Genomic DNA, 25162 nt, shown 5'->3' with positions numbered 1-25162 from the left:
AATCCTCATCAAGCCGCTTTTAAATGTCTATTATTACACTGAATTAGCAGAGAGAGTATTCAGTACATTTGAATAGTTTATTGTTATAAAGCACATGAAGAAAATACAGCCTAAGGATTGAAAGTGGTTTGTGGATCATCCCAACCTGACCCAGCACAGCCTCTGATGAAAACATAACAGTAATCGAATGAAAACGGCCTTTTTGAAAATAGGCATTTCTGCTACTTCACTTGATTGCAGCACAGAGCTACGTTTATATTAAGTTTAACTGTCTGATCTAAATATTTTAGCACAAGTTTCAAGTTGAGGTGTTCAAGGAGTACAAGAGGCATTTTTCAACAAGGCGTTCACTTATGGCACAAAATGTGCCCAAAAAAAAAGAAAAACCCTGGAATTGTCTTTCCAAGCCTAAAATATTTTACAGAGTATCCAACTATCTACAAACTGGTATGATTACACACAAGCTCACGAAACACAGCCAGCTTTTCTCCACCCTTGATGTAAAACATTAACATGTTAACAGTCTTTAATACACTGCAGCAAAATTACTCTTCACAATCGTATGTGTAATATGAGATGAGATTTTCATCTATGATTAAGCAACTAGCACACATTGTTCTCACTTCAATCTAGGTTAAAAAGCTCAGAACGCCTTATAATTACTATTTACTAAAAACGTATTTTTTTTCTATGAAAATAGACACCGATTTGGCTTTATGTTCAGCAGACCAAAAGTGTTCCCCTGACGGCTTCCTTCTCTCTTCTGTGCATGTGTCCACTGGTTCAGCAGCAGATTTGCTCCTTGTGTTCCGTCCCTCTGGGCAGGTGGTCTTATTAGCTGCCTCCCCTCAGACTCGGCCCTAGTCTCTGTTTGAGCTCTTGCCTCAGTAGATCCCTTTCTTTGCGGATTCCCTGCAACACGGTGCGATTCTCCTGAGCCCGGCGCACCAGGTAGGGGAGTGTATCGTCCACTGAGCCATACGGCACCGACTTATACACAGCATAACCTTTGTTAGCTGAAGGGAAGAGGAGAGAATGTGGAGAATTAAACGACAAGTCAAAAGCTGTGTTCACCTCAGGCATTAAAACTGCATTTAAATCCCTCCACAGGAAGGCAAATGCTGAATTCATTGCAGAAATTGCACAAAACAGTTGAGTCCCTTATAGGGTTGCCTGCACAAACTATGTGTGAATATACGCTTCAGTTCATTTACATGGATTTTTATGTTAGAGTGGAAGCATTTAAATCACTTGATTTGGAGAGAAGTTGGGTGGTGAGAGCTGCTAGCCCACATCTCACAGCTTTGAAATTTAATACAAAAAAACATCCATAATGTCAAGCTGTCATTTATTAAGATGGAGGCATTCTTGAGGTAAATCTAAAGAATGACATCCCGTCTCACCCAGCGTGAGGGAGACATGATCACACATGCCGAGCAGCTGGCCGAAACACACTGAGCCTCCATCTTTGTCTATCCCCAGTTCCTCCATCCTGGTGATCACATACACAAGACTCACATCAAAACCCCCAATAGGGACAGTAAGATTTGTTTTGGTCATGAAACTCTTAAAAGTGTACTCAACCAATACATTTCTCTCATGTTACTACACTGTTGGATTTGTGATTGATAGTTTATAGAACCAAATAATCACAGTTGATGCATAGAAACTAAGATAGTGTTTTTCAACCAGACCAATGCCTACATAATAGTTTGGTCCAAGTCGTACACATTTACAACATGACACACTCACTCAGGTTAAGATTAGAATCAGGGTGAGTTTGGAAATATGTGGCAGTGAACGCACCAAAGGGACATTTGCAAGGAGATGAAATAAATGTGAACATTGTAGGAAGACTTAATGATATCATAGCTTCCTCTGCTTTGGATTCTCCAACTCTCACCTCGAAGGTCAGCCTCATCAATGCAGCTTGCGGTCAGTAGCTCAAATTTGCAAGACAGATTCATTCAACTGATTGATTTCGCTTCCTCAAAAGAGATTCACTGATTAAATTCTTTTAACTGGCATGAATATATCGAACAGCAAAATTTGTGTCCATCCTTTAATATAGCCTCAGGCATTGGTGAGGCGGTCTTCAGAGGTAACCAGTCCAGCCGGTGCCTGGTGTACTTTGAACAGCTTCCTCTGCCAAGAACAACACTAGACCTGCTTTAAAAGACTCTCCCAATTTGCAGAAAATCAATACATGATAAGTTTGAGACATGTTTGAAGATTAAGCTACGAAAAAACACCAGACGCCAGATACCACATTGTTTTTCACTTTACGTGCTCTAACCGTTGGGCAGCTTTTCTCACTGACTCCTCGTTGTGAGTGGCCACTATGATCCTGTAGCGTTCAGGTTTCTGTGATATGGCTTTCAGCATCACATCCAGGGAGCCATTATAACTGCAAACACAGGAGGGTATGAAATGTGTCAAGTCCCAGTTCTCCATCAGAAATAGCCAGTGTTCTCAAGTTTACTGAGTAGAAATTGACTTTACATGATTAATCCAAGGTGCAACCCCAGTTCCAAAAATTTGGGACACAGTACGAAATATTTAAATAAAACTGAATGCAATGATTTGCAATTCTCATATTCCAATAATTTTTTCATAATACAACCTAGAAAGGATCAAATTCTTGTTTGTATATACATATAAAGTATTTATGTCAGCACTGATGGTGCCTTTTCAGTTGCACAAGTTTCCCATCCTATAGGCAGTAATGTGTCCCCATGCCATTAGAGATGCAAGCTTTTTCAGCTCTGATAACAAGCAGAATGGCCCCTCTTCTATTTAATGCGGAGGAAGATTTGGAATTTCAATTTCTCTTGACTACAGAACAGATTGACACTAATTGACTCGGTACATTTTAAAAGAGCTTTGGCCCAGAGAAGACAGTGTGTGTCTCTGGATCATTATTGGATCATTTGTGGATGGTACAGGGAACTACGCTCTCATAGGATGATTTCTGGAAGTGTTCCTCAGCCCATACAGGGATTTCCATGACAGAATTATGTCTGTTTTCAATGCGGGGCTGCCTGAGGGACCAAAAATCATTGTCATCCAATATTGATTTTTACTTGTGCACAGAGATGTCTGCAGATTCTCTGAATTTGTGATGATATTTTGGACTGTTTACTACTCAAAGCCTTGTACAATTTTACATGGAGGAACATTATTCTCAAACTGCTTCACAATTTGCTGAACCTTTGGCCATCTTTACGTCCGAGATGCTCTGCGTGTATTCTGGGCTTTTTTTATTTTTATTTAGATGCATTTGATTGGTTCAACCTGTCATTCGTGTCCTCCCAGCTCCAGTGGATGGGGTCCAGACGACACTCTTTCTTGGCCAGATTCCTCTCTTTGTCCATGTAGGCTCCTCGTACCAGCTTAACGCCCAGTCCGAAACTATCACTTTTGGACAGGCGTAGAGCCTCTAACAGGAGAGACCTGGACTCCTGAGTGGCACAGACAGACAGAAAGACAGGGGGAGGATCTGATTGAGAACAAAATGTCTTATTCTGCACAAATTTAGTAAATTAAAGGGATAGAAATAAAGATAACTTGCCTTCAGATAGCACTGATATGTGTTCCATATCCACACGCCATCTTTGTTAAACTTCTTCATCATTGCCATGGTGACAACAGAGAGGGCGGGATTCATGTAAGTGTACTCTGCATCAACCAGGACTCTGACTTTGTTCACACTCGCCTAAAACACAAATATTTGCATGTAAACTTGTAAAAAAAAAAGAAATCATGCAAATACTGTAAATGATAAAAGTGAATTCATTTAAGGAATGCCATTTCATTCAAGAATAAATTAATAAGTGAACCGGACGTAAAAACATGCACCCATAATACTGATGAATATGGAGAGCAGTAACTGTCGCACTAAATAAGTGAAGTGACAGATGAAGCACACCAATGAGCTGACATACTTTAATATTCATTGTTTTGATCAAAAATTAAAAAATTAATCTTTTTTTCAAAGACAACTTTTTTGTGTTTTAGATTTAAATTTTACTTCTAATTTAATTGATTTATTGATTTATTTTGTATTTTCATTATTGAGTGCAATGTCAATTCATAAACTTGAATCTAAAAAAATAGAATAATGGTTAAGTGTTTAAGATACAAAGTGGTTGCATGTATACAAATTATTCATATCCGTACCTCTGCTATTTTGTTGAGTCTCTGCAGGCTGCACAGGAAGTGGGTGTTCTCTTTTTCATCTAAACCAGGGAACGTGATTGGCTGAAAGAGGCAGGTGAACCTCATTTAACTCCACAATTGTTGTAAATATAAAGAAAGAAGGATAAAACTGGACTAATTTATGGATTGAGGGCTTACTTCTCCATCCATCGCCCTGATAAGGAGACTCAAATCATAGGGTTGTTGTGCGATGAGGGTTGTGAGTTTCACCTTTGACACAAGCGATGTATTTTCATGAGTAACAGGTAACACATAATGTCAACACTGGGTCAAAAGAATGAAAAAAACACTGGCAGAGCAGGGGCAGGTGGGTGGGGGAGATGGGTTTGAGCTATCAGAAATGACCTGGTGCAGCTGTCGACACAGCAAACACTAAAATCTGTATTCTTATCTTGTTTCCCATGCACAGAAACATCCAGATACAATCATTGTGAAGCAGGTCAGCCTCTTAGGCCGATTTCAGACCAGAGCGTGGCGTGGCGGCAGCGAAACGACGGCAGTCTACGCCGGTTATCAGGCGGTGTGTTCAACTTGGCTTTTCACACCGGACAGTCCGCGGCCGCGGTAGTTCTGCTCCAGCCCCGTCTGCATTCCCCATTCATTTCAACGGCACACCGCCGGCCGCCGCCGGCCGCTGCCGTCCAAATTCCGCTCGAGTTCTATTTTCCAAAAGCAGCGCGGGACGGAGGCGTCTCCGCGCCGCTACCGCCCGACTACCGCCGCGTCGGTGTGCAAGGACAGATCTGTTTCCATGTATTTTCACCTCCGCCGGTGAAAATCGCTTCCGTTCCGCCACGCTTTGCCGCCCTGGTCTGAAATGGCCCTAGGCCGATTTCAGACCAGAGCGTGGCGTGGCGGCAGCGAAACGACGGCAGTCTTACGCCGGTTATCAGGCGGTGTGTTCAACTTGGCTTTTCACACCGGACAGTCCGCGGCCGCGGTAGTTCTGCTCCAGCCCTGTCTGCATTCCCCATTCATTTCAACGGGACACCGCCGGCCACCGCCGGCCGCTGCCGTCCAAATTCCGCTCGAGTTCTATTTTCCAAAAGCAGCGCGGGACGGAGGCGTCTCCGCGCCGCTACCGCCCGACTACCGCCGCGTCGGTGTGCAAGGACAGATCTGTTTCCATGTATTTTCACCTCCTCCGGTGAAAATCGCTTCCGTTCCGCCACGCTTTGCCGCCCTGGTCTGAAATAGGCCTTATGTGGCCTCAGACGGATCAGAGCAGCTCAAATGTTTGACCTAAAACAAAAATGCTCAGAAAACTAACAAAACAGTATGGTAACTGTTAATTGGATCCCCCAAAAGTGTAACGTTGAAGCTCCTTTATACTGACAAAATGAACAAGAAAAATAATGTAAAATTTTTAATTTGAATGTATTTTGACTCTGAGATGGAGGGACTTACACACAGCTCGGGGCTGAGCAGTGCCGTGATTTTCAGCTGCATCATTGGGTCTTTGCTCCAGGCGTTGCTGTGGGATATCCGCACGCATTCCAGCATGGCCTCCATGTTGTCGTCATATCTTTTCTCTCTGGTGGTGATAAACACGAGGCCAATGTGCACTTTAACTTTTAACTTAAATGCACCCAGTTGTGAAACAACAGAAATGAGTGGTAGTTAAACAAATTAGAAATGTGCTCCTCTTGAAATAAGAAGGCAGACATGTACGTGTTGTCATAGAAACGTACAATGCGGCTGCAGACTACAGAGATGTTTTTCATAGCACCACAGTTTTCCTCACATCCAAACCTCAATCCAGCTGGTCAGAGAGAATTCATTCACAAACTATCAACTTGATTTCATTATTTAGATTGCATTACTTTTAAGTATATTTAGCAGGCCATTTCTTAACACACACACATATGCCAAATATTTGATAGAAGATCCAACATGTGCTAAATTATGTATATCATCATGGCCATGGGTATATCAGCAGACAAACTGTAGAAGGATAATGCAGAATTTCTGCTTGTTAATGGTGAGCAGCACTCTAAAACAGTATTCAGCTCCAGCGAGACACCTTAAGAAAAGCTGACATGGCCCCCAAAGCTGTTTTTTTTTATTTTTGTTGTTTGTTTGTTTGTTTGTTTTCCTATACCTTTATCTTTTGTTTTAATTTAACCCAACTATGTTTCAGATGGGGCCTTCACCTCAGTGTGTTTTACAGATAAATGAATTAATTAACAAACTCATTTTAAAACTACATCCAAAGGTACGACCGTGAGCTGTACCCAGTGCTCTCTCCGAGGTCCTCCTCAATTGGTACAGCCAGCATGGGCCTCAATCCCAGCAAGCTCATCTTCTCCATGGATTGAGAGATCTCACCCTCATTCTCTCCAGCCACAAACTGGGCATACACAGTGGGCCGCAGCAGCAAGGAAAACCCCCTCCTCCCTAGGAGGGTGCGGGCTACTGACATGAGCTGAAAGAAAAACAAAAAGAGAAGAAGCAGGTTGAAGAGGTAAGAAGGAGTGATAGTGATGGAATTATTCATAACAAGACAACACAGTCAGCATCTTAAAAATCCTTCCGTTGAAGGAGGGCCATAGATTGACTTTCACAGTGAGATCCATCTTTCAGTGCCTCACTTCATCTCTTTTTCTTTGACCATAATTAAAGGCAAATCAGAGTCTCACCCTTCCACAGTTGTTGACCAGAACAGGGAAAGAGCAAAGGTGGAAGATGCCCAGAGCACGGAGCAGTTCTCCCAGACTCTTCACCCTGAAGGCACTGGGATCCTCAAAGGCCAGAGTTGCTGAGGGAAGTTCGGGCGGCTTGACCGCCACCGTCCTGCAGGCAGCAGTACCCAGAAGCCTCAGCGACAAGAGGTGAGGGCGTGAAAGGCGTAAACGAGAGTACAACATCATCCCAGTTGAATATGTGTGATTTTTTTTCAGCTTCTAGCTGTAGTCTTAATGACTGTTTTTTTTTAATATATATAGTTTTTTTATTTAATTCTATTTATTTGGAAAATTCGGAGTGTGTGTGATCAGAAGTAGCTTTATGAAATTACTGGAGGAACTGATGATCTTCTCATTTTAGAACCTGTTGGAAGAAGACAGAAATAACTGCAGTTATATCATCCCAGAGTAGGACATTTAAAAGAAAAGACGGTGGCATTCATAAGATTTCTGACACTCAATGAGTAGCTGGAATGGCACTCGGAGAGGGCATCTTCCACAAAGCCTACGTTCTGTTTGCAGTTTGCAAGTGATCCAAATCAGCACCAAAATCAAATGCGGTGCCCCTGTGCCCATGCTCCACCTCCTCATCAAGTCCTCTGAAATTTGGCTTCATGGTTTTTGTGTGTCTAGCTGGCAAACAACACCATTGCTACGCCTCTCACCTTGGCGAAGGAATAAAATTGAGTCTAAGTAAGAAAGTGCAAGAGTCAGACTCATATAGTGCCTTACCTTTCGTCCTGTGAATGGTACTCAAAAAAACCTAAAGATGAAGCCGAACAAGTCCAGTTTGAGGGTTTTGAGTGTGGGATACGCTGGTTAATAAGTGACTGTTTGAAATGTGAGTAAACATCAGGTTGACCCTTAGCATCAACCCCAAAGTTTTCCCTTGGTTTGAAATCAACCCAGTGGACACGAAGGACTCAATTTGTGTATAAATATTATTCACAAAAACTTTAAGATTGAGTATTGAATATTGCTTTTTATTCAATAATAGTTTTTTTCTTTTTTTACTTTATAAATATAAATATTGTTAAATGGACAACATTTGCTTTTTAAAATGTTATGGAGCTTATGAATCGGATACATTTTGACTTAAGGTCTCTTTAATGTAAAAACGACCTTTGTGAGCAAAGTGAAAACATTACAGGTGTTCTCAGTTATATTTTGTGGAGGGTTGAGCCTAAAAAATATTTTTCCTGAAAGATAAGAAAAGCAGCCTGAAGAGGAAATGATTAACTGCTGCCCTCCTTGTCATATATCTCTGACCTGAATCCCTGAGCGTCCTGAAATGCTACTTAAATCTTTGCTGCATTTGCAATGGTGACCAGCCAGGTATGAAAACATAGCTGCTCCCAATATGAATGACGATTCTCTACAGTTTAGACAAGAGCCTTTATTGAGCTTGAACTGTTTTTTCATCTTATTGATAAGCCTCTGAGTGTTGAAGTGGGACCATTCAGGAGCTTCACTGAGTTAGGGACACAAAGTCATCTGCAGCTGAGCCAAACTCTTCCTGTTTGTTCCTGCTGCTCTGCATCCTGACTCAGTCCATTCATCAACATGGAAGTGCTACAGGACCAAGCCTCCAGCAGTAGGCTGCTTGTTGCATGTTTCATAGTGCCTCTTTGTGCAGAATCAGACACACTGTGCATATGAAAGTGATGCTTTAATGCAACCACATGGGTCCCATGATATAAACATCTCAGCCTGCAAATGTGAAATAAATTTGGACGTTAATATGATGTGGGGCATCATGACCAAAAAAAATCATTATTGTGTGTAAACTGATATTCTGAGTATTTGAAAATGATTCACTGTAAATATGGTTAATGCCTCCATTATCAATGCCTTCCGGGCAAATTTAAACAGGCCAACAATATGTTGCTTAATATAGCATACGGTGACTTAAAGTGGTGCTGAGGGGCACAACAACAAAACCAACAAAACATTTTTTTTTTTTTTTTTTTAAAGAATGGCAGCAAAACAGAATTGTTTCACGAAACACAAAAACATGATAAAAATGTTTTCTGAAGGGTTGTGCATTTTTTTTAAATATTATTATTTATTTTTTTTGTTACTTTTTTTCAAAATTTTGTTGTTGTTGTCCTTTCGGGGCCGATTTGGATTTCAACTTAATTTTGGTTTCCAATATAGATGAGACAATGACATCTTAACACACCAAACACCAGTCAGACGGCTTTGGTGGGTTTAGACAAACAATTTCAGTGGTGGTAAAATTGCATTCAGGCAATTATTTCAGTCATGATTATGTGTAAATGTGCCCAGAAGAGCTTCAAAATCTTGAACAGGGAATGACAAATTCTCACAAATGCTGAGAAAAATTGCAGAACATTTTTTTTTAAAGGGCTCCTTTGAACTTGTTCAGCATTAAAGCAGAAAAAAAACAACTGAATTGCAAAACTCTTAAACATGAGACTTTTATTTCTCACACTGGAATCAATATTTAAAACGGGAATCTTCAAAGTATATACAAATTAGTATCAATTTCATCAAATTGTTCCTCATCTGAATTTTCCGAAGGACACACACACATGCACACAGACACACATTCACCCAGAGAACAGTGCACTACTTAAACCAATGCCCTATATTGCTAATTCCCCTAAAAGCGCTATGGCAACAAAACGTGACCCTAAAACACTGCTCTTGTACTCATATCCAGGTAAGACCCCTGGGGGTGGGGGTGGCCATGCTGGTGTTGTCTATACAGGTGTCTGAAGGGGATGGAGAGGGACGAGTGAGGGTTCTGACACAGTCTGAGAGGGTATGATGGAAAGGTGGGGTAAAGGGCTGGAGGTGGGTTGGAGGAGGGCAGTTGTGTATCCAGCTGAGGGAGAAGGGCTGGGTGGTGCAATACCAACTCCGAGCGATAGGTGGGAGGGATGACGCCGATGTCAACGGGAGGATAAGAGCAGGTGGAGGAGGACACAGAGGAATTTGGCAGGTTTTGAGGTTGTGGTGCTGGTGGCATTGAGGCTGCAGAGGTCACAGACTGCTGGAACGAGGAGGACACAGACAAGCAGGAAGAGGGTTGGAAATGAGGGTGAGAACAGGAGGATGATGAGTGAGTGAAGGAGGAGTGAGGGAAGGCAGCAGCAAGGGAGGGAGCTGGCGCTTGGTGGCTCAGATTTGGGAGGTGCAGAGCAGGGCTGGGAGACACACTCGAAAATGAGAGACTTTGTATATGCGGGGGAACAGAGGGGAAAGCAAAAGATGTGGAGGTGCTATTGGCAGGTACGGAGCATGGCAGAGGTGGTTGATTGATGAGGGGTTGAGCCACAATTGGAGGAAGGTCTGGATTTGTAAGTGGGACATTTGGATACATAAAAGCTGCTGAGGCCTGGAAACTTTGTGCGTTATTTCTGTCAGTAATAGGTTCACCCTGCAGCTGCTGGCTTGGTTGAGTAAGCAGGGCATGAGTGGATATGTGTTCCTGCATATTTGACTGGAAAGAGGAACCTATTGCACGAAAAGAGGCTGGAGTGTGGGTGCTGACTGTCTCTGGGATGGTGTGGTAGGTGTTGGAGGAGGGGGAGGAGGACGATGAGAGCAGCGCCTGTGGGGAGGAGGAGTCAGACGGAGGTGGGGTGGGGAAGGTAAAGTTGGTCTGCTGTAGAGAGGGGGTTGCAGGGAGCGTGGAGGAGGATGAAAGAAGGGTGGGGTAGTTGACAGGTGGGATGGACGGCTGAGGATCGGATACGACTGAGGGGTTGGGGACAGGAAGAGAGGAGAAGGAGGAGGAGTTGTCTTGAACAGCAGCGAAGTTGGAGGTGTAAGCTGATTCAGCCATAGGATCTGATCTGTGGCAGAGAAAATAAAGGTTGTTGTAGATTCTGCACATTTTACTTTAGCATATATAGAACAAGCTTAAACTGTCAAACTGTTCCTTTGACATTAATTTGAATGTTTCTTCAACAATATCCTTGCTAACAATGTTGCAATATAGTCAATGTAATTCATTCACAAAAATAATGGTGAAACTCATCATGAAACATTACTTGTTAGGACATTAGGTTACATAGTTTAGGGTGAAAAAAAAGCTGGAAAATTTGAGCTTCAAACTTTCTGCCAAGGTCTCAGGGCTGTAGTTTGTTTATAGTCATTGTAAAGGACTGACGATGCAAGGTTCAAACTGTGTGCTAGAAATTTGTAGCCATGGACTAAAAAATTGAAATAACAGATTACCACAAAGCCAGAGTGGAAGTGGCATTAAAGACTGGAAATAAGCAGCAATGAGCAAAGGTATCCATGAAAAGAACGGTCAAGCTCAAGAGCTGATGATAGCAAAAGGATGGCTTCTACAGCAGTAATAATAATCCTGTACTGGGAACACACCCCAAAATTCATAATGGACTATAATGGACTCATAATGGACTCCCTCCTCCAAACATCTGTAGATGGACCTCAGAGAGCAGTCCATGCAAGACAACCTAAGAATCTCAAAGAACTTGACTATTCTTGGAGGTTAAATGGACAAGAATCCCCTAAAAAAAGAACTGAAAGACTTTTAGCTGCCAAAAGATATATTTACATAAGCTTCAATACTTGCTAAAAGAAGTCTTCTAAAGTTATGCCCAATATTTTGCTTTAAGATATTCAATACATTTTCTAATTTTGTCATCTGACATCCACCAAAGTAATAAGCCGATTTTGGCACACTCACATTTCAATGATCCTGTTTGCCACTTCGTTTCCTGAGGTTTCCTGCATCCCATTGGCCAAATTGATGCCTACATCAGACATTTGGGAGGCCATAAATGCCTGGTTAAGGTCTAGCGAGTGCTCTGGATTGAGTGTGTCTTTATAGGAGGCCTCCTCTGGTCTGAACCGAGTGGAGTGGTCAGATAGTGGAGGCAGAGAAGCCAAGGCAAGAGCCTGCAGGTCTGTGCTGTTGGATGAAGGCTGCAGCACAAGCTCAGTGGAGTCGCAAGGATCACAGTTAACTGAAGTAGAAGAAAGAGTGGATAGGTTTTAGAATGAGGTAATTCAATTCATTTTATATCATGATAATGTCCAGAATAATGACCTACCAATGTCTAAGGTTTCTGTCAGGACGGTAATTTTACGCTTCTGTCTTGCATCTCTTTGTCTGTAGAGGAAAGAAAATATGTTAGATGCTTCACAATTGGTAAACAACTATTTCATGTTCATATTTTCCTGTGTTTTTATGTACTTTTTGCTGTTCATGCCATCCTCTCGGAAGCCTTTAGCGAATGGGTTGGAGCTGATCTTGAGTTCTGTGATCTGAAAACAGGAGCAACAAAAAAAAAATGTCACAGTTTTTCTTTCTGTCTGTTCTGTTTGTTCTTTTGCTTCTTTTTTTTTTTTTTTTTTTACATTTTTCTCTGACATTGTGTCGCAGGGTGTGTCTGTGGCTTTGCTGCTTGAGATGTGAGAACCACAGGGGTACCTTGTTATTCTGGTATGCTGTGACTGTGATAAACTGGGTCTCGGGGAAAACAAAGGTGTGTTGTCCTCCAGCCCACTTCAACACATCTCTGGCTTCGACCACATGAACTCTGGGCTGATAGCGATGCAGGGAGTGCAGGATGATCTTGAAAAAAAAAAGAAGAAAATGATTAACTTAACATGCACCACTAAGACGAATAGATGTTGCATACTTTGCTGATGCTGGACCAGTCCCTCTGCGGTACTTACGTGTCCCTGTGTGTCCAGTGTGTTGTTGGTGAGCTTGGCGTAGTGAAAGGAGATGGTGCGGCTCAGCCAATGAGCACCTGTGGCAGGAGAGTCTGGATGGATGAACACCCGGTCTGGTAGCCTTGCTTCTGCCCCACCAACAGCCTGCCAACCACCGCCTTGGAAACGATAGCGGGAGTTGTCCACTGGGACGATGTCCAGGAGGAGGATGTAGCGGAGGGATGGGTTCAAGCCTGAGAGCTTCAATCTCAACCCAGGAAACATCCGTCTGATAGAAAGGAAAAAAAAAAATAAAATTTTTAAAAATTTTTTCAGATGCTATTTTTGTGGTCAGGAATAGAGAGAGGAAGAAGGGGTATATTGAAGGTTAGGATAAAATAAGCTGTTGAGAGTGGTGGGCATGGGAAAATGATCAAAAAAGACAAAAATTGCGAGTATTGTTTCTGAAAACTTTTCTCACCTGCCCTTCTTTGTGATGATCATCTCTGTGCCCACTGAGCTGAACTGCTTCCATAAAGCTGAATTCTCCAGTTCCATCTTCACCTCATCTCTTTGGGGTTTGGAAGCGGGCTCGCTGGGTGGGAGAGGAGGGGCCAGCATCCTCTGGGCCATGTCACAGGCTGGAGGGAACAACGGGATGAGTGGAGGAGCCTCTCTGTCTGTGGGAATGGACAAAATCCAGGGTTGAAATGATTTCGAATGAACAGTGAAAATAAAGCAAATACAGGAAGACGTTGTCAAGGTTGTATTTTACATTTGAATCCACTTTTCTTTCAAACTTCAGTGCTTTCAGTGCGTATGAATCAACTATTATCGCTTCAAACTGTTTTGCCATTTAAAAAAAAAATGAAGAAAACTGCGAACTGGCAGCACTCAGGCCATTATTTTTCTTGTTGCAATAATGTCGTGAGAGCTGCAATACGCCCCCATCAAACCCGTCTGTCATGTATTATCTTTAAAAGCCATAAAATCGCAAATTTGGATCTTCAATTTCCTTCTCTCACCTCTGTAAAAGCAGTCTCCAATCCTTTGTGGTCCCAAATTCAAACTGGGGTACATCTCCACACTCAGCATTCTCCTGTCTCCTGTCTTTGTCCCTTGACTCGTCTTCTCACCTGCTTCAAAGCAACATTCCTTAGTTGCCTTTGGCTGTGTCTCTGTTTCCTGTGCTGGGGGAAAATCTCACTGCTATCTAAAACCAAAAAGTAGTTCCGCTGTAGATCTCTTCTGAGAAAGGCCACTTCTTTTCCAGATCCGTTCTTGTCGTTCTGCTGTCCTTTGCTGTAAGAGCCCACAGTGCTGGCTGGCTCCTTTAAATAGGTGTGTGGTTCTTCACACGTTCGGCCAAATGGTCCCATTGTCACCTAGCTCCTCATTTACCTCCCTGTTTCTCCACCCTATTCCCTCAACTTTCCTTCTGTCTCTGCTCGACAAACACAATCAATCTAGACCGGAGGTGACAGAAAAAATCCAGCCTGCGCTTAGTGTCTGTAAGGAACACAAGTGTGATTTGTGTTGACTTGTTTGACATATTTGTGCTTCACTTGATCATATTTAGCTCAGCCAAGAAGGTTTGGTTGGTACGATTTGTCTTTTTGATCAAAGGATCGCCCAAAAGCTTTTTACCAAAGGTGGGGCATGACCCAACTTACAGGTGATTAACTTTCTTTATAGATCTGCCTATGGATCTATATGTTTTCAATTCATCCATGAAGGAGGAATGTAGTGTCCGAATTTTTAATTTCTTAATTTCATCAATTCCACTATAATTAAGAGGAAAATGTGATGCTTTTATACGTCCCTACAAGCTTTTATGACTTAGATTAAGGTTATAGAATTCAGAAAAAAAATCTATAAATTAGTGACAATTTTCTCCAAGTCATTCAAAAATGGCCTTTAAAAAAAATGATTTCAGTACTTTTAGTCGAAACACTTGATCTGTTCTTATATGCCCGGATGGTCCACTGACTCAGGTTAACATTCTTAAAACTTTTTTTTTATATATACTGTTTCAGCAATCAGTCACATACAGTGTTTATGTAAGATGTAAAACGGCTACTGCCCACTGCGGTCTTACATTTCAAATCTTCTTTCTTTAATTTGATCATTTGGGAAACACTAAGCTTCTTATACATGCACATAAATCTGGTAGTTTACCAGCAGGCCCCCTGTAGCTGTTTGATGGCCTGATGACATGTTTCTTCCTCCCGGCAGTCTGCCTGTTAAGCTTTCTCTGCAGGGAGTCAGGCCCTGAATGCAGGTGGAAGAGGGAGGACAGCTGGCCAATGGCTGCAATTTGGTCGCTAGACAAACATGAATGTCTAGAAGTTTCTACAAAGAAAAGTTGGGAAATTTTCCAAAGTGGAATAAAAACCTTCGTCTGTAATTTGATCATTAATAAAACGTTCATTCAACCGACAGACGTACAAAGAAATGATGTTCAGTGTTCAGAAAAGATAAAAGTGTCTCAAATGTGGTGCCAGCAGCACACAAAACGTTTGAACAGAGGCAAAACAGGAAGAAAAGTTTATATAATATACAAGCAACTGCATTCTGTGAGATTCTATAATCAGTAGGGTGGTCACAGGTGAAGGTGTCAGGATTTGGCATAAGAGGAGAATTCACCAAGGGCTTTGTCTTTCCACGCAGGTCGGGTCGTGGCTCAACACTGTGTACCAAACTCACAGAAACATCAATAACTTCCAAAAATATTTTTCAGTGCAAGATTGCAAAGAACTTTGGTCTTTCAGCATCTGTGGTGCATCGTTCTGTGAAAAGATTCAGGCAGTCTGTGAAAATCTGAGTGTGCAACGGAGCCCATGTGGCCGCCGTGATCGGTACAGCCACATGGGCTCAGGAGTAGCTTGGAAAAAAACATTTTCACTCCTCGCGGTCCATCACTGCATCCAGAAAAAGTAGCCTGAACCTGCATTACACAGAGAGTACGTTTCAGCTGCTTTTGGGAAAAATCTGGCCCAACATGTCAAAGGTGAAAAAAGGCCATTCAGGTTGTTATACGATGATATGGGAGTGCGTCGGTGTCTATTACACGGGTTACAAAGATTATACTGGAATTGTGGAGACATATGCTGCCATCAAGGCAACGTCTTTTTTATTTAAGCAGGACAAAACTACAGACTGCCGAGCAGCTGAAATATTGTATTCAGCAATACAAGACACAGATTCCTCTTGCAAAACTGCAACAATTAGTGTCCTTAGTTCCCGAACCACTAAAAAGTGTAATTAAAAGGTCGGTATCCCGACTTCTATTGAGTGTGTTGCTGCCATTATGTTTTAAATTTGTCCAGAACTTCTAAAAATAATGCAGCTGGGTCAGTGAAGGCACTTTGATTCATTTTCTGACTTTGTGTCTGTAACAAAAAAATAGAACAAATTAGAGATTTAAGTTTTCATGGCATCTTAGAAAAATTCAGAGTGGGAAATGGCATTTGTTAATACTGGTTTCAGTTCAGATGTATTTATAAAAACACCAGAACTATTCAAATGAATTGATTCAGAGGAAAATCGTATTACTTCTGACTCAAGTTTGGTGATCAGACAAGAAAATGTAGTGGTAACAGAATACGATAAGGCTTATTTGCAAGCGGCGGATATTTGTTACAGACTTATTTCCAAAAAATAAATTGTACAGTAAAACAGAACGGATTTACCTGCAGACCATTTAAACCCTTTATTTGTGAAACCAATAAATGTTATTGTTTTTCCTCTGTGCCAACGAGTTTGAAAAGTTCTGGGACATCTTTAGCAGTGTGTTGCTTTTAACAGCAACCTGTAAGCTTTTGAAACTGAGATCAGTGACCGTAGATTTGAAAGCAAAATGTTTTCCCCTTATCGTTTGAAATATAGTTTCTGATCAACTCTTCAGGACTTGTTCTTTGATTCATAATGTCCCAAATTTTTTCCAGAGGATGATGGGTCACTTTAACACACAGAGCCATGCTGTTGTAACACATGCAGCATGAGGTTCGTTACTGACCTTCTCTGACAAACATTTCATCTGGATGGAGGCACATGTTGCTCCAAAACCTGCATATATTGTATAACATTTATGATGCCTCCACAGATGAGCAAGTTGCCTGTGCAACGTGAATGATTTAGAAGGAGAATTTAAAATTGTGATTCATCACACCACAGAAGTTTTCTCACTTTGCCTCAGTCCATCTTAGCCGAGCTCAGGTCCAGAGAAAAGAGGATCCTGGTGATTTTTTTAAATGTTGTTTTTTTTGTGTGTTTTTCTTAGAATGACAGAGTTTTAATTAGTATTTGTTAAAGCTGTGTTCACCAACAATATCTTTCAGAAATGTTCTTGAGCCATTTTTTTCCCCATAAATAAACCGTTCTAAATGTTCGAATGTCCCAGCCAATCAACACTAGCTCCCCTTCTTGTCCTTTGCGTACAGTCTTTAATTGACATTATATTTTCATTCTATTATATATTATATATATCGCTTCTTAGTCCCGTACATAAAATTTTAAATAAATATATATCTAAAGAGTAATGATACGCTTTAACTCTTGAAATGTTGTTCTTGTTTTATTCTCTGTTCACACCGTTTGTTAAGCAAAGCTACAAGTATTTGCACTCAGGGCAGAACTGACATTTTAACACTGCACTATGTTGAGGTGTATCATTCAAGGCAACATGTGAGGTGTTTGAGTACTCCGTTTACAAAATGTCACCTGCAGTCGTGTTTAAACATGCCAGTTTTTTACCTCCATGTGATGATTTCATTTTGTGGCAGTTTTTTCTTTGCCATCAGTCATATCCAGTGTTCCCCATCCTGCTTTTGTTGCTTGAACCTGAATTCCTTAAGGTGACCAAACACACAGTGAATTCTTACACGGCAAGTATATGCAGCAAGTTGCAAAGATTATGCTTTCTGTTAATAGAGCGATGTTATAAAATCTTCCACACAGTTATTACTTAATGGGAAGACTACAAACTACAGTGATCAAGAGAAAACACTGTGGCTGTAAGACTTCCTGCAGATACTCCCTGCCTGAAAGTCAGTAGGGAAAGGAAAACTAACAAACAGGGCCCGAACCTACCTGCTTGCAGCCACCAAAGCCAGCATAAAAGTGACAGCTGGAGTCGGTTTACACGAGCGAGGTTTGCATGTTGTTCTAGTTGCTGTTTTCCTTCTCCATTTGTGTTTGTTGTTGGGGATAAAAGCAAGTGAGGACTGAGGGGAAGTGGAGGTGTGAACACCACGCTGAGAGAGAGGTCATTACCTTTATGGGAGCAGCGAGGTGTGTGATGTCTTATAATGTTTTTACGAACAGACAGGTGTGTGACAGGCACTGCAGCCACAGGGCTTTGTAAAAGCCAATAATGAGGACTGTTACTTTAGTTTCTGACTGACTGATGGAAGACAGTGCTGTTAGTAATGCATTATGTCTTACCACAAGCCTGCGCTTTGACATGTATGTGCTAAATGGTTTGATGTCCACCTGCGTTTGCTCACTGAGGTCATCTTATAAGGTCATCTTATAAGACCTTATGAGATACACAGTCCATCGTTTTGTCATTTGCCTTTAAATCCTCCTGGTTCAGTCAAGGGTGGTGTTGACTGCCTGCTGCTTGAAAACCTCCAGCGGAAGAGGAGATTTCAGATTATCCTCAATATGTTTACAATGGAATGAGCCTTTTAATCTCATCAGGATTGCTTATAAAAAGAAATCATTGTGCTCTGTGAAAATGCGTGTAAACGGAAACTCCCTTTAAACCACACCAAAGGATTGAGGTCACCGGTTGTCGAGGTAAAAACACAGTGATAGATCCACTGCTCGTACAAGCCACATTCATTTATACTACAGATTATATCCTTTATCCTCAGACCTCACTTCATTTGTAAGCTGATGATACTTTGTCTTAGCTAATATGCAAACAATCCATCAGCCAAAATCCATTTTTATTTAGCCGCTGCCACATATACATGCAAAATATGTACCAAGGAGGCACTTTTTCCATCACTGCATTGAGTATGCAACCGTCTTACAGTCAGTAGATTGATTTACATGGAGAGTTTTTGCTGTGAGGCAAATACGTCACAAACATCAGTTTAGATTCATGGCATTCAGCGGACAAATTCCTTCAACTGCAAATGAGAGACTGTCAGACAACCTCCAGAGGGTCTCTGTCTGCCTTCGACACCACCACTGTTACGCTGTCAGGAAGACGAACAGCTAGCCTCTCCCTAAACACAGCCAGGAAACCTCGTTCACTGTTGCTGTGGTCGCTGAGGATGACGCTGGTTCCCTTTGCTACTACATCCAGCACTTCGTGGTGGGACATCTCACCTGAAAGATGGATTTAATTACATGTAGATGATATATATCATAATAAAATAATGATAATATCTTGCATTTACAATTGTGTCACAGTTGGGTTTTCTGGCTAACCTGTGATGTAGAGGTCAGCTTTGATTCCACTTAGCACTGAGGCCCCAGAGCCAGCGCAGACAGCCACAGTGCATACAGAGGACTCTGAAAAGAAAAGATCAGAATATGGATACACTAATGAACATCTCAGGATAATTTGAACAAACATTAAGCTGATTTTTTATTCTAAAAAGCCAGTAATGTACCATATCTAGTTTCTGGCTTCGTTTTAGTGGTATCTACAGACTTCAAATTGGAAATTTCAGTACATTCAATACTTCAGATTCAAAGTATAACCTTCAAACACAAAAAGAAAAGAAATAATTGGCCGTCAGATTAGAGCAACAGAAAAGCATACTTTCAACGCAGTGATGCCTGGCTGAGGTGAGAAAGAACAACTATTAACAATACATTTAGTGAATGACCAGTTGTATGTATCAATATAAATGTTTGTGTTTGAAATTGAAAAAGATATACAAAAATAGGAACTGCGTGCGCTATTAAGTATTTTTGCTTGACCTAAAATATAATTTTTTTAATTTTTATTTTCTAGTTCACCATCTCAGGTTTTACCTGCTACAAAAGGACTTGCACACATGTTTAAGTATGTGTGGGGTACACCCAAATCCTCCAAGGAAAAAAACCCAAAAAACTTTGACACCATACGTACTCTTAATATAGTGGCTTGGTTTGAGTTGTAGAATGCTGAATAAGGTTAAAATCAAACCTGGGCTGTTCCCCTGGTGTTGTGTTTCACCTTTTCATCGACAAAGTTACACTTTGGATCAAAAGCACAGGTTTCCCCACAAAACAACCTGGTTTTAAAAATGCATTCTAACAACAAAAAAAAAAAAAAAGAACTTGTTGTGCGCTTGTGTGTGTTCACGCTCCCTCACCCAGCATCTGCCCTGATCCCAGAGCCAACCGGAGATGACTTAAACCCAAGTGAGACTTCATTTTCTGGATGGCTGTTGCCACGGTTACTGGTTGGTCCAAAACACTGAGTCGGCCTTGGCCGTGGCCCAAGAGAGGTGACTGCAAAGAGGCGACAAGTTAGAAGTCACTACTGTGCGTGAGCATTATTCATTCATCATTGTTGATCCTGTCCATCTTAAAGAAATCAGATTATAACTGTATAAAAAATGTGTCCTCTTGGTGCTCCTGAGTGTATTTGTTTCATCATGTGAAGTGTTAATGCTGTACCTTCTCTAACTTCAGGATACTGAGAGACTGGCTAGCAGAGTTGTGTTGTAACAGAGTCTGGACACTCGGGGTCAGTGCTGAGTCACTGCAGGTTACGCTCACATGGATACCGCTGCTGTCCGGTCTGATGGTAAGAGAGACGCTTTTATTTCCCAATGCAAAGGCGCAAAAGACCACAACGGTAGTTTTTGCATGTTTTGATCTGTTATCTGTGTCCACTCTGTATGTTTCACTAATACTGACAAAGTACGAATCATAACTGGAAGAGCTTACACATCAGCATGTTCAATCCATCACATTCCTGACAAAGTCTTTTAGCTAGTTGTAGTGATGCCATTTACTTTCACATTAAATCCACTCAACAGCAACAGTAGTGTGCACGTGAAGGAAAGCAAATCTCTGTAAAACATCTGCTGCGATGCACAACATACCAGTGTGCTAAACTACCCAAAGCCCTTACACACATTGCTGAAAACGTGTTTTAGTCCATGCACACCACCTGCTGCTTGAATGTTGCAGGGTTGCTCCATCATCACAAGCCTTCAGTTCCTCCATGACAGTGTTAAGCTCCTCTGTGTTCCTGACCATGAACTCCAGTTTGTGTCTGCGGGAGGAGTCGCAGAGGGCCTGACTCAAAACAGACACCTGACCGCTGCCTGACAGTCAAAGAGGACAAATATATAAAACCCCGTCAGTGGATCAGTGTCACAACATCATAGCCTATACCTTCATTAATATGCAATCACTGTGCATGTAACACATTTTCCCTCTCAGAAAGGCCCCTTACCGAGGCCCCCGACCAGCCAATCGTTCACCCCTCCTCTGACACTGTCCCATGAAGTGTGAGGAGAGAAGACTGCCATCCCCGCCTCGACAGCCCGGATGGCCAATCTCTGTTTCCAGTCTTTCTGAACCAGTCGTTTGATTGACCGAAACAATGGCGGGTGATATGAAATAATAAGGTCGCAGCTCAATGCCTCAGCTTCCTCCATGACAGCATCTGTGAGGTCGTTGGTCAGCAGGACGGTTTTAATGGGTCGGGATTTGCTTGGCTCGACCAGCAAGCCGACATTATCCCACGATTCAGCGAGCGACAGGGGAGCAAGCTGCTCCAACACCTGCAGAACTTCTTTTAACTCCATCGGGCTGGTACAATGAGCTGAATGAGAGAGGCAGCGGGTGGAGGCAAAATTAACAGATGGATGCAGGCTTGAGTTTTGCCTGCTTGTCAGGAAGCTGTGACTTCGAATAGGTGAGGAGAAAGATGGAAGGACAGATGATGCTGTCTGGGCAGGGCAGAGCGCTGTATGTGTAGCGTTTAAACTCTTACTAGTCGAAAGTCTTCTACATGTGACTGACAGAAATGTCCAAGAGAGATTTCTGCATCCGGTCAACATAAGTAGAGGTCTGTGAGGACAAAAGGAGAAGAAAAGTAAAACAAAACAGAAGAACATGCGTTAGGTGATCTACGATCACTTTAATCAGGGCTTGAGTTTTTCTGCAAAATATCTACAGATTGTAACATGCCAATTTTATTGTGAATACATTGGCTGATTCTCTTCTGAGTGAACTGATCAAATATTTTGTAGCGGAAAGCAAAAACTTTCTTCACAGTGCTTGTTTTATCTGTTTTTTTTTTGTGTGATGAATAACCAACATTAACATTTCTTTGCTGGACAGAATATACAGATTTGTAGGTTTTTATATGATCCTTCATTGCACCCTGCATTTGTGGGCTTTTCTTTTCTGGAAAAATATAAGCATAAAGAAAACGACACATTAGGGTTATATCCAAACTACTTTTCACATACTTATAACATTTATAGATGAAATATTAAACAGATAACAACCACCTCCGGCAGATTACTGCAATGTGGAAGCAGAAACACAAAACCCGTGGCTCTCAAAGGTTTGCAGTGGAGTAAGTCCAAATAGGATTTACATTTGCTCAGAAAAATAAAAATAAAAAGTGTGCGTGTGGGTGGGGGGGGGGGGGGTCTCCTTAAATAACCCTGATCTCACCAGCTGTTAGCCCTACTCTGGCTATGGGGACCTCATATAAACTCAAGCTGACGGTACTGTTTGACCAGTTAGCTGTACGACATTAACTTCTGATGTCATTCACCAATGCTAAAAAAGCAGACATATCTCGGTGCAAAGTTCAGCATTTAGTAAGCTTAAAAGTAAACATAAGCTCCATATATTTGTACTTTATATTTGGACAACAATGAGCTGTGACTGCACTGCAGCTGACGGGCATGCGGCTAACAGCAGAGCTAACGGGCTAATATTAGCTTCACGCTAAAGCCTTACAGTTATAATTAACAATCGCAGCATCAACATTTAAACATATGCGTGAGTGAACTTTTCTGACCTCTAATTACCTTTCAAGGAAGACAACTACCAAAGCTGAGTAGCAGAGAACAGTTCTGTCAAAAGTGAAAGGCTGCACACTTACTGTGGAACACGAGAAGTGTCCCTTCCCGGCTTCCGTCATTGGACTAAAGTTTCTTCTTTTTCTTTTCTTTTTAAGTGGTGGTCTGTGTGGTTTAATCACATCCCAAGTTGAGGGAACACTACTTTCTTACTGTTCTGTTTATTATTTAAATATCCGAAGTAGTCCTATTTACCAGTGGGATAAAAGAATATGCAATAAACAATTGCTAACCAAAAAAAATATATATATATTTGGTGAGTAGTTCTACAATAACTTTGCACAATCAGGCAATAATCAGTCATGCTCATGATTGAAATGCTGCCAAATGTTTGAGTGATGTTATCTGATATGGAAGACACGTGTTTTTGTGTAACTTTATTTCTATTTTCATGAAACCTAACTCAAATTCAGACTGAACAGAAACACGTTTCAACCTGTTTCAAACGATGTTAGATCTTTTAGAAATAGGTCCTACTCGGCAGTAGAGGAGCTTCTGAAATACGGCACAGCACATACTTACCTGCAAAATCATCATTGGACCGTTTCAAATCCGAACATGAATAGAAAAACAGTATTTTGGCAATTTGTTTATAGGGTATTATAAAAGTGCACAGGTGGAGTATAATTCCTAAGACCTTAAATCTATTTTTGTGAATTGCAGTCACACTAAATTCTGGTCAGTAGGCTACAAATTTAGAAAGAGCTACAATGCCTTCCGGTGCTTTAACCATGTTTTGCTGGGCTTTGCTAAAAATAATTTGATTCCCTTTCTCCTTAACTTGTTAGGCTGATGAAATGACATTTCAAGCATAAATGCATTCCAAAGTATTCAAACAAAACCGCATAAACATAGAAATGGAGTTTAAGGTTGATCGGTTCAGTAAACTTTACATAGCCGTTCGCATGATACGATGCAGTTCATATATAATGTTATGAAACAAACTCAAAGATTAAACTAAAACAGGAAAAGACTAGATGATTTTGATAAGCTGTATTAACTCCCATGGGGCAGGTGGTCTTGCAGATATCCAGGGTTCTCCATACTCTTCTCAGAAAGATTAGCCACAGTTTGGCAATAAACAAATTAAATGTGTCTGCAAATAATGATTGCAAAGGGTTAAAACTGCAGTTCTGGCACGACAGCAAGCATGTGGACCGAATGGCTTCCTCTGGATTGAGTCAGAGAGTGACTACTGTGGATTACTGTGGATTAAATGCAATAAAGGACGCTGCTAGATGTTAGAGGGATCAGGAGAGGATCAGAGCAAAGGCAAGGCAACAAGCATTACATCATCTGATTCTTCTTCTGGCCTCATCAGCCTCTCTCTGCACTACATCCCAATGGATAAAAACGACCCGCTCTGCTAACACCCTCACTTTCATTGCATTTACAACTTCTGGGGAATGAACTCAATGAAAAAATGAGAAATTATCTGCCATGAGTTTTTTTCCTCATCGCTCGGATGCCTGATCAAGACACAGGAACAGCTTAAAACACAGAAACATGAAAATGAATCAGTACATTTAAAGAAATAACAGATAACTGATCGCTTATCCATTAAGCGAATTGTCAAAAGTATCACCCCCTAGTATCCAACCTGTTAGTCCAGTTCACAGATGTGTTTTTAGTTATTAGGTTCGCAGAGAGAACAGCTTCACTTTTGCTAATTGGCACTATAGACCCTTGAACCCCATCTGTCTGTATGACTGGAGATCTGCACAGTAACATCTGTCTTTTTGGTGTGTCCACAACATGAGTGCACGCTGTGTCCCTGTCCACGTTCCAAAATTTCCCCCAGACATTTAATCTCCAATGTGCTGGCATTGGATCCATTTGACACAGTATTTGAAGATAAAGTAGGACATACTTCACTCCCCAGGTCAGGGTTGGATGTGAAGACTTTGTGTATAGTTGGAAATAGACAGTATATTTTTTCCCAACCGTTTTTTTTGCTCTAAATACCCTAAATACCAAAACATGTATTGCATTCATGCAAGAATGATAATTTATGGATTAGATTTTTATTTCTTTTTTAAGCTGCAGTTTCTTCTAATCAGTGTCGTGTATATGTTTGTTCTCAAATCTCTTCATCCTGATGTCTTCCCAAACCCAAGAGTTCACTCAGTCCTCAACATTTTTACTAACACAGGAGCAGTATCTCTTATATTTTTGATTTACAAATCCCTGCTTTAGGACATGAAATCTGTAGATCAGTGCATCTATTTATAATACAAGCAGCTAGCAAGCAGAGGAGAGACAATGTTTTAGTCCATCTCAGTTTGTAAGCACCAAGGCAACCAGCCTTTTTCACAGTGGCCATTTTGACTTGAAAAAATTGGAAAACCAAAGATCTGTCTGAAGTCAAATTTATAGAAACTCATAGTAGTATGCACACACACACAAAATAAAAACCGCATTTCCCTCCATGTTTACATTGGATGTTTTGTCTTGTTAGTTGGACAGAAATAGTGATACAGTCTCATTTTCAACATGCAAAATAAAAGAAAGTTTCAAACAAAAAAAATGCATGAATAT

The 25162-nt window shown here is 41.3% G+C and overlaps 3 protein-coding genes across 5 annotated transcripts; all 3 read right to left on the bottom strand.

Annotated features, from left to right (window-relative positions):
- Positions 1 to 834: 834 nt before the first annotated feature.
- prodh2 (proline dehydrogenase 2) lies at positions 835 to 7100 on the bottom strand. The gene is made up of 10 exons (XM_075457650.1): positions 6858 to 7100; positions 6453 to 6643; positions 5626 to 5752; positions 4357 to 4428; positions 4180 to 4260; positions 3572 to 3715; positions 3295 to 3461; positions 2297 to 2407; positions 1404 to 1492; positions 835 to 1016 (listed from the first exon to the last, which is right to left on the bottom strand). Exons 1-10 carry the CDS (start codon positions 7086 to 7088, stop codon positions 835 to 837), a joined length of 1395 nt encoding a protein of 464 aa, XP_075313765.1. The 5' UTR covers positions 7089 to 7100.
- Positions 7101 to 9578: 2478 nt separating this feature from the next.
- On the bottom strand, positions 9579 to 13658 carry tbx6 (T-box transcription factor 6). The gene is given in 9 exon segments (XM_075457659.1): positions 9579 to 9629; positions 9631 to 10726; positions 11590 to 11869; positions 11957 to 12015; positions 12100 to 12170; positions 12337 to 12480; positions 12585 to 12852; positions 13045 to 13243; positions 13589 to 13658. Coding segments are annotated over 9 exon segments (2238 nt in total).
- A 4842-nt stretch (positions 13659 to 18500) lies between these two features.
- nif3l1 (NIF3 NGG1 interacting factor 3-like 1 (S. cerevisiae)) lies at positions 18501 to 22716 on the bottom strand. Of its 3 annotated transcripts, none has more exons than XM_075457093.1 (7): positions 22648 to 22716; positions 20977 to 21596; positions 20689 to 20845; positions 20190 to 20313; positions 19883 to 20021; positions 19008 to 19091; positions 18501 to 18905 (listed from the first exon to the last, which is right to left on the bottom strand). In XM_075457093.1, the coding sequence occupies exons 2-7, from the start codon at positions 21584 to 21586 to the stop codon at positions 18721 to 18723; spliced, it is 1299 nt and encodes a 432-aa protein (XP_075313208.1). In that variant the 5' UTR covers positions 21587 to 21596; positions 22648 to 22716; the 3' UTR covers positions 18501 to 18720. The 3 variants fall into 3 exon arrangements, with proteins under 3 accessions (XP_075313208.1, XP_075313207.1, XP_075313209.1); XM_075457092.1 differs by having other exon boundaries at positions 22574 to 22669; XM_075457094.1 differs by having other exon boundaries at positions 22564 to 22649.
- Between the last annotated feature and the right edge of the window lie 2446 nt (positions 22717 to 25162).

This window comes from Odontesthes bonariensis, chromosome 23 (genome assembly GCF_027942865.1).
Source record: "Odontesthes bonariensis isolate fOdoBon6 chromosome 23, fOdoBon6.hap1, whole genome shotgun sequence".
Classification (NCBI taxonomy): Eukaryota; Metazoa; Chordata; class Actinopteri; order Atheriniformes; family Atherinopsidae; genus Odontesthes; species Odontesthes bonariensis.
The sequence above is the reverse complement of the archived record's forward strand: the minus strand, read 5'-3'. Positions and strand labels throughout refer to the sequence as shown.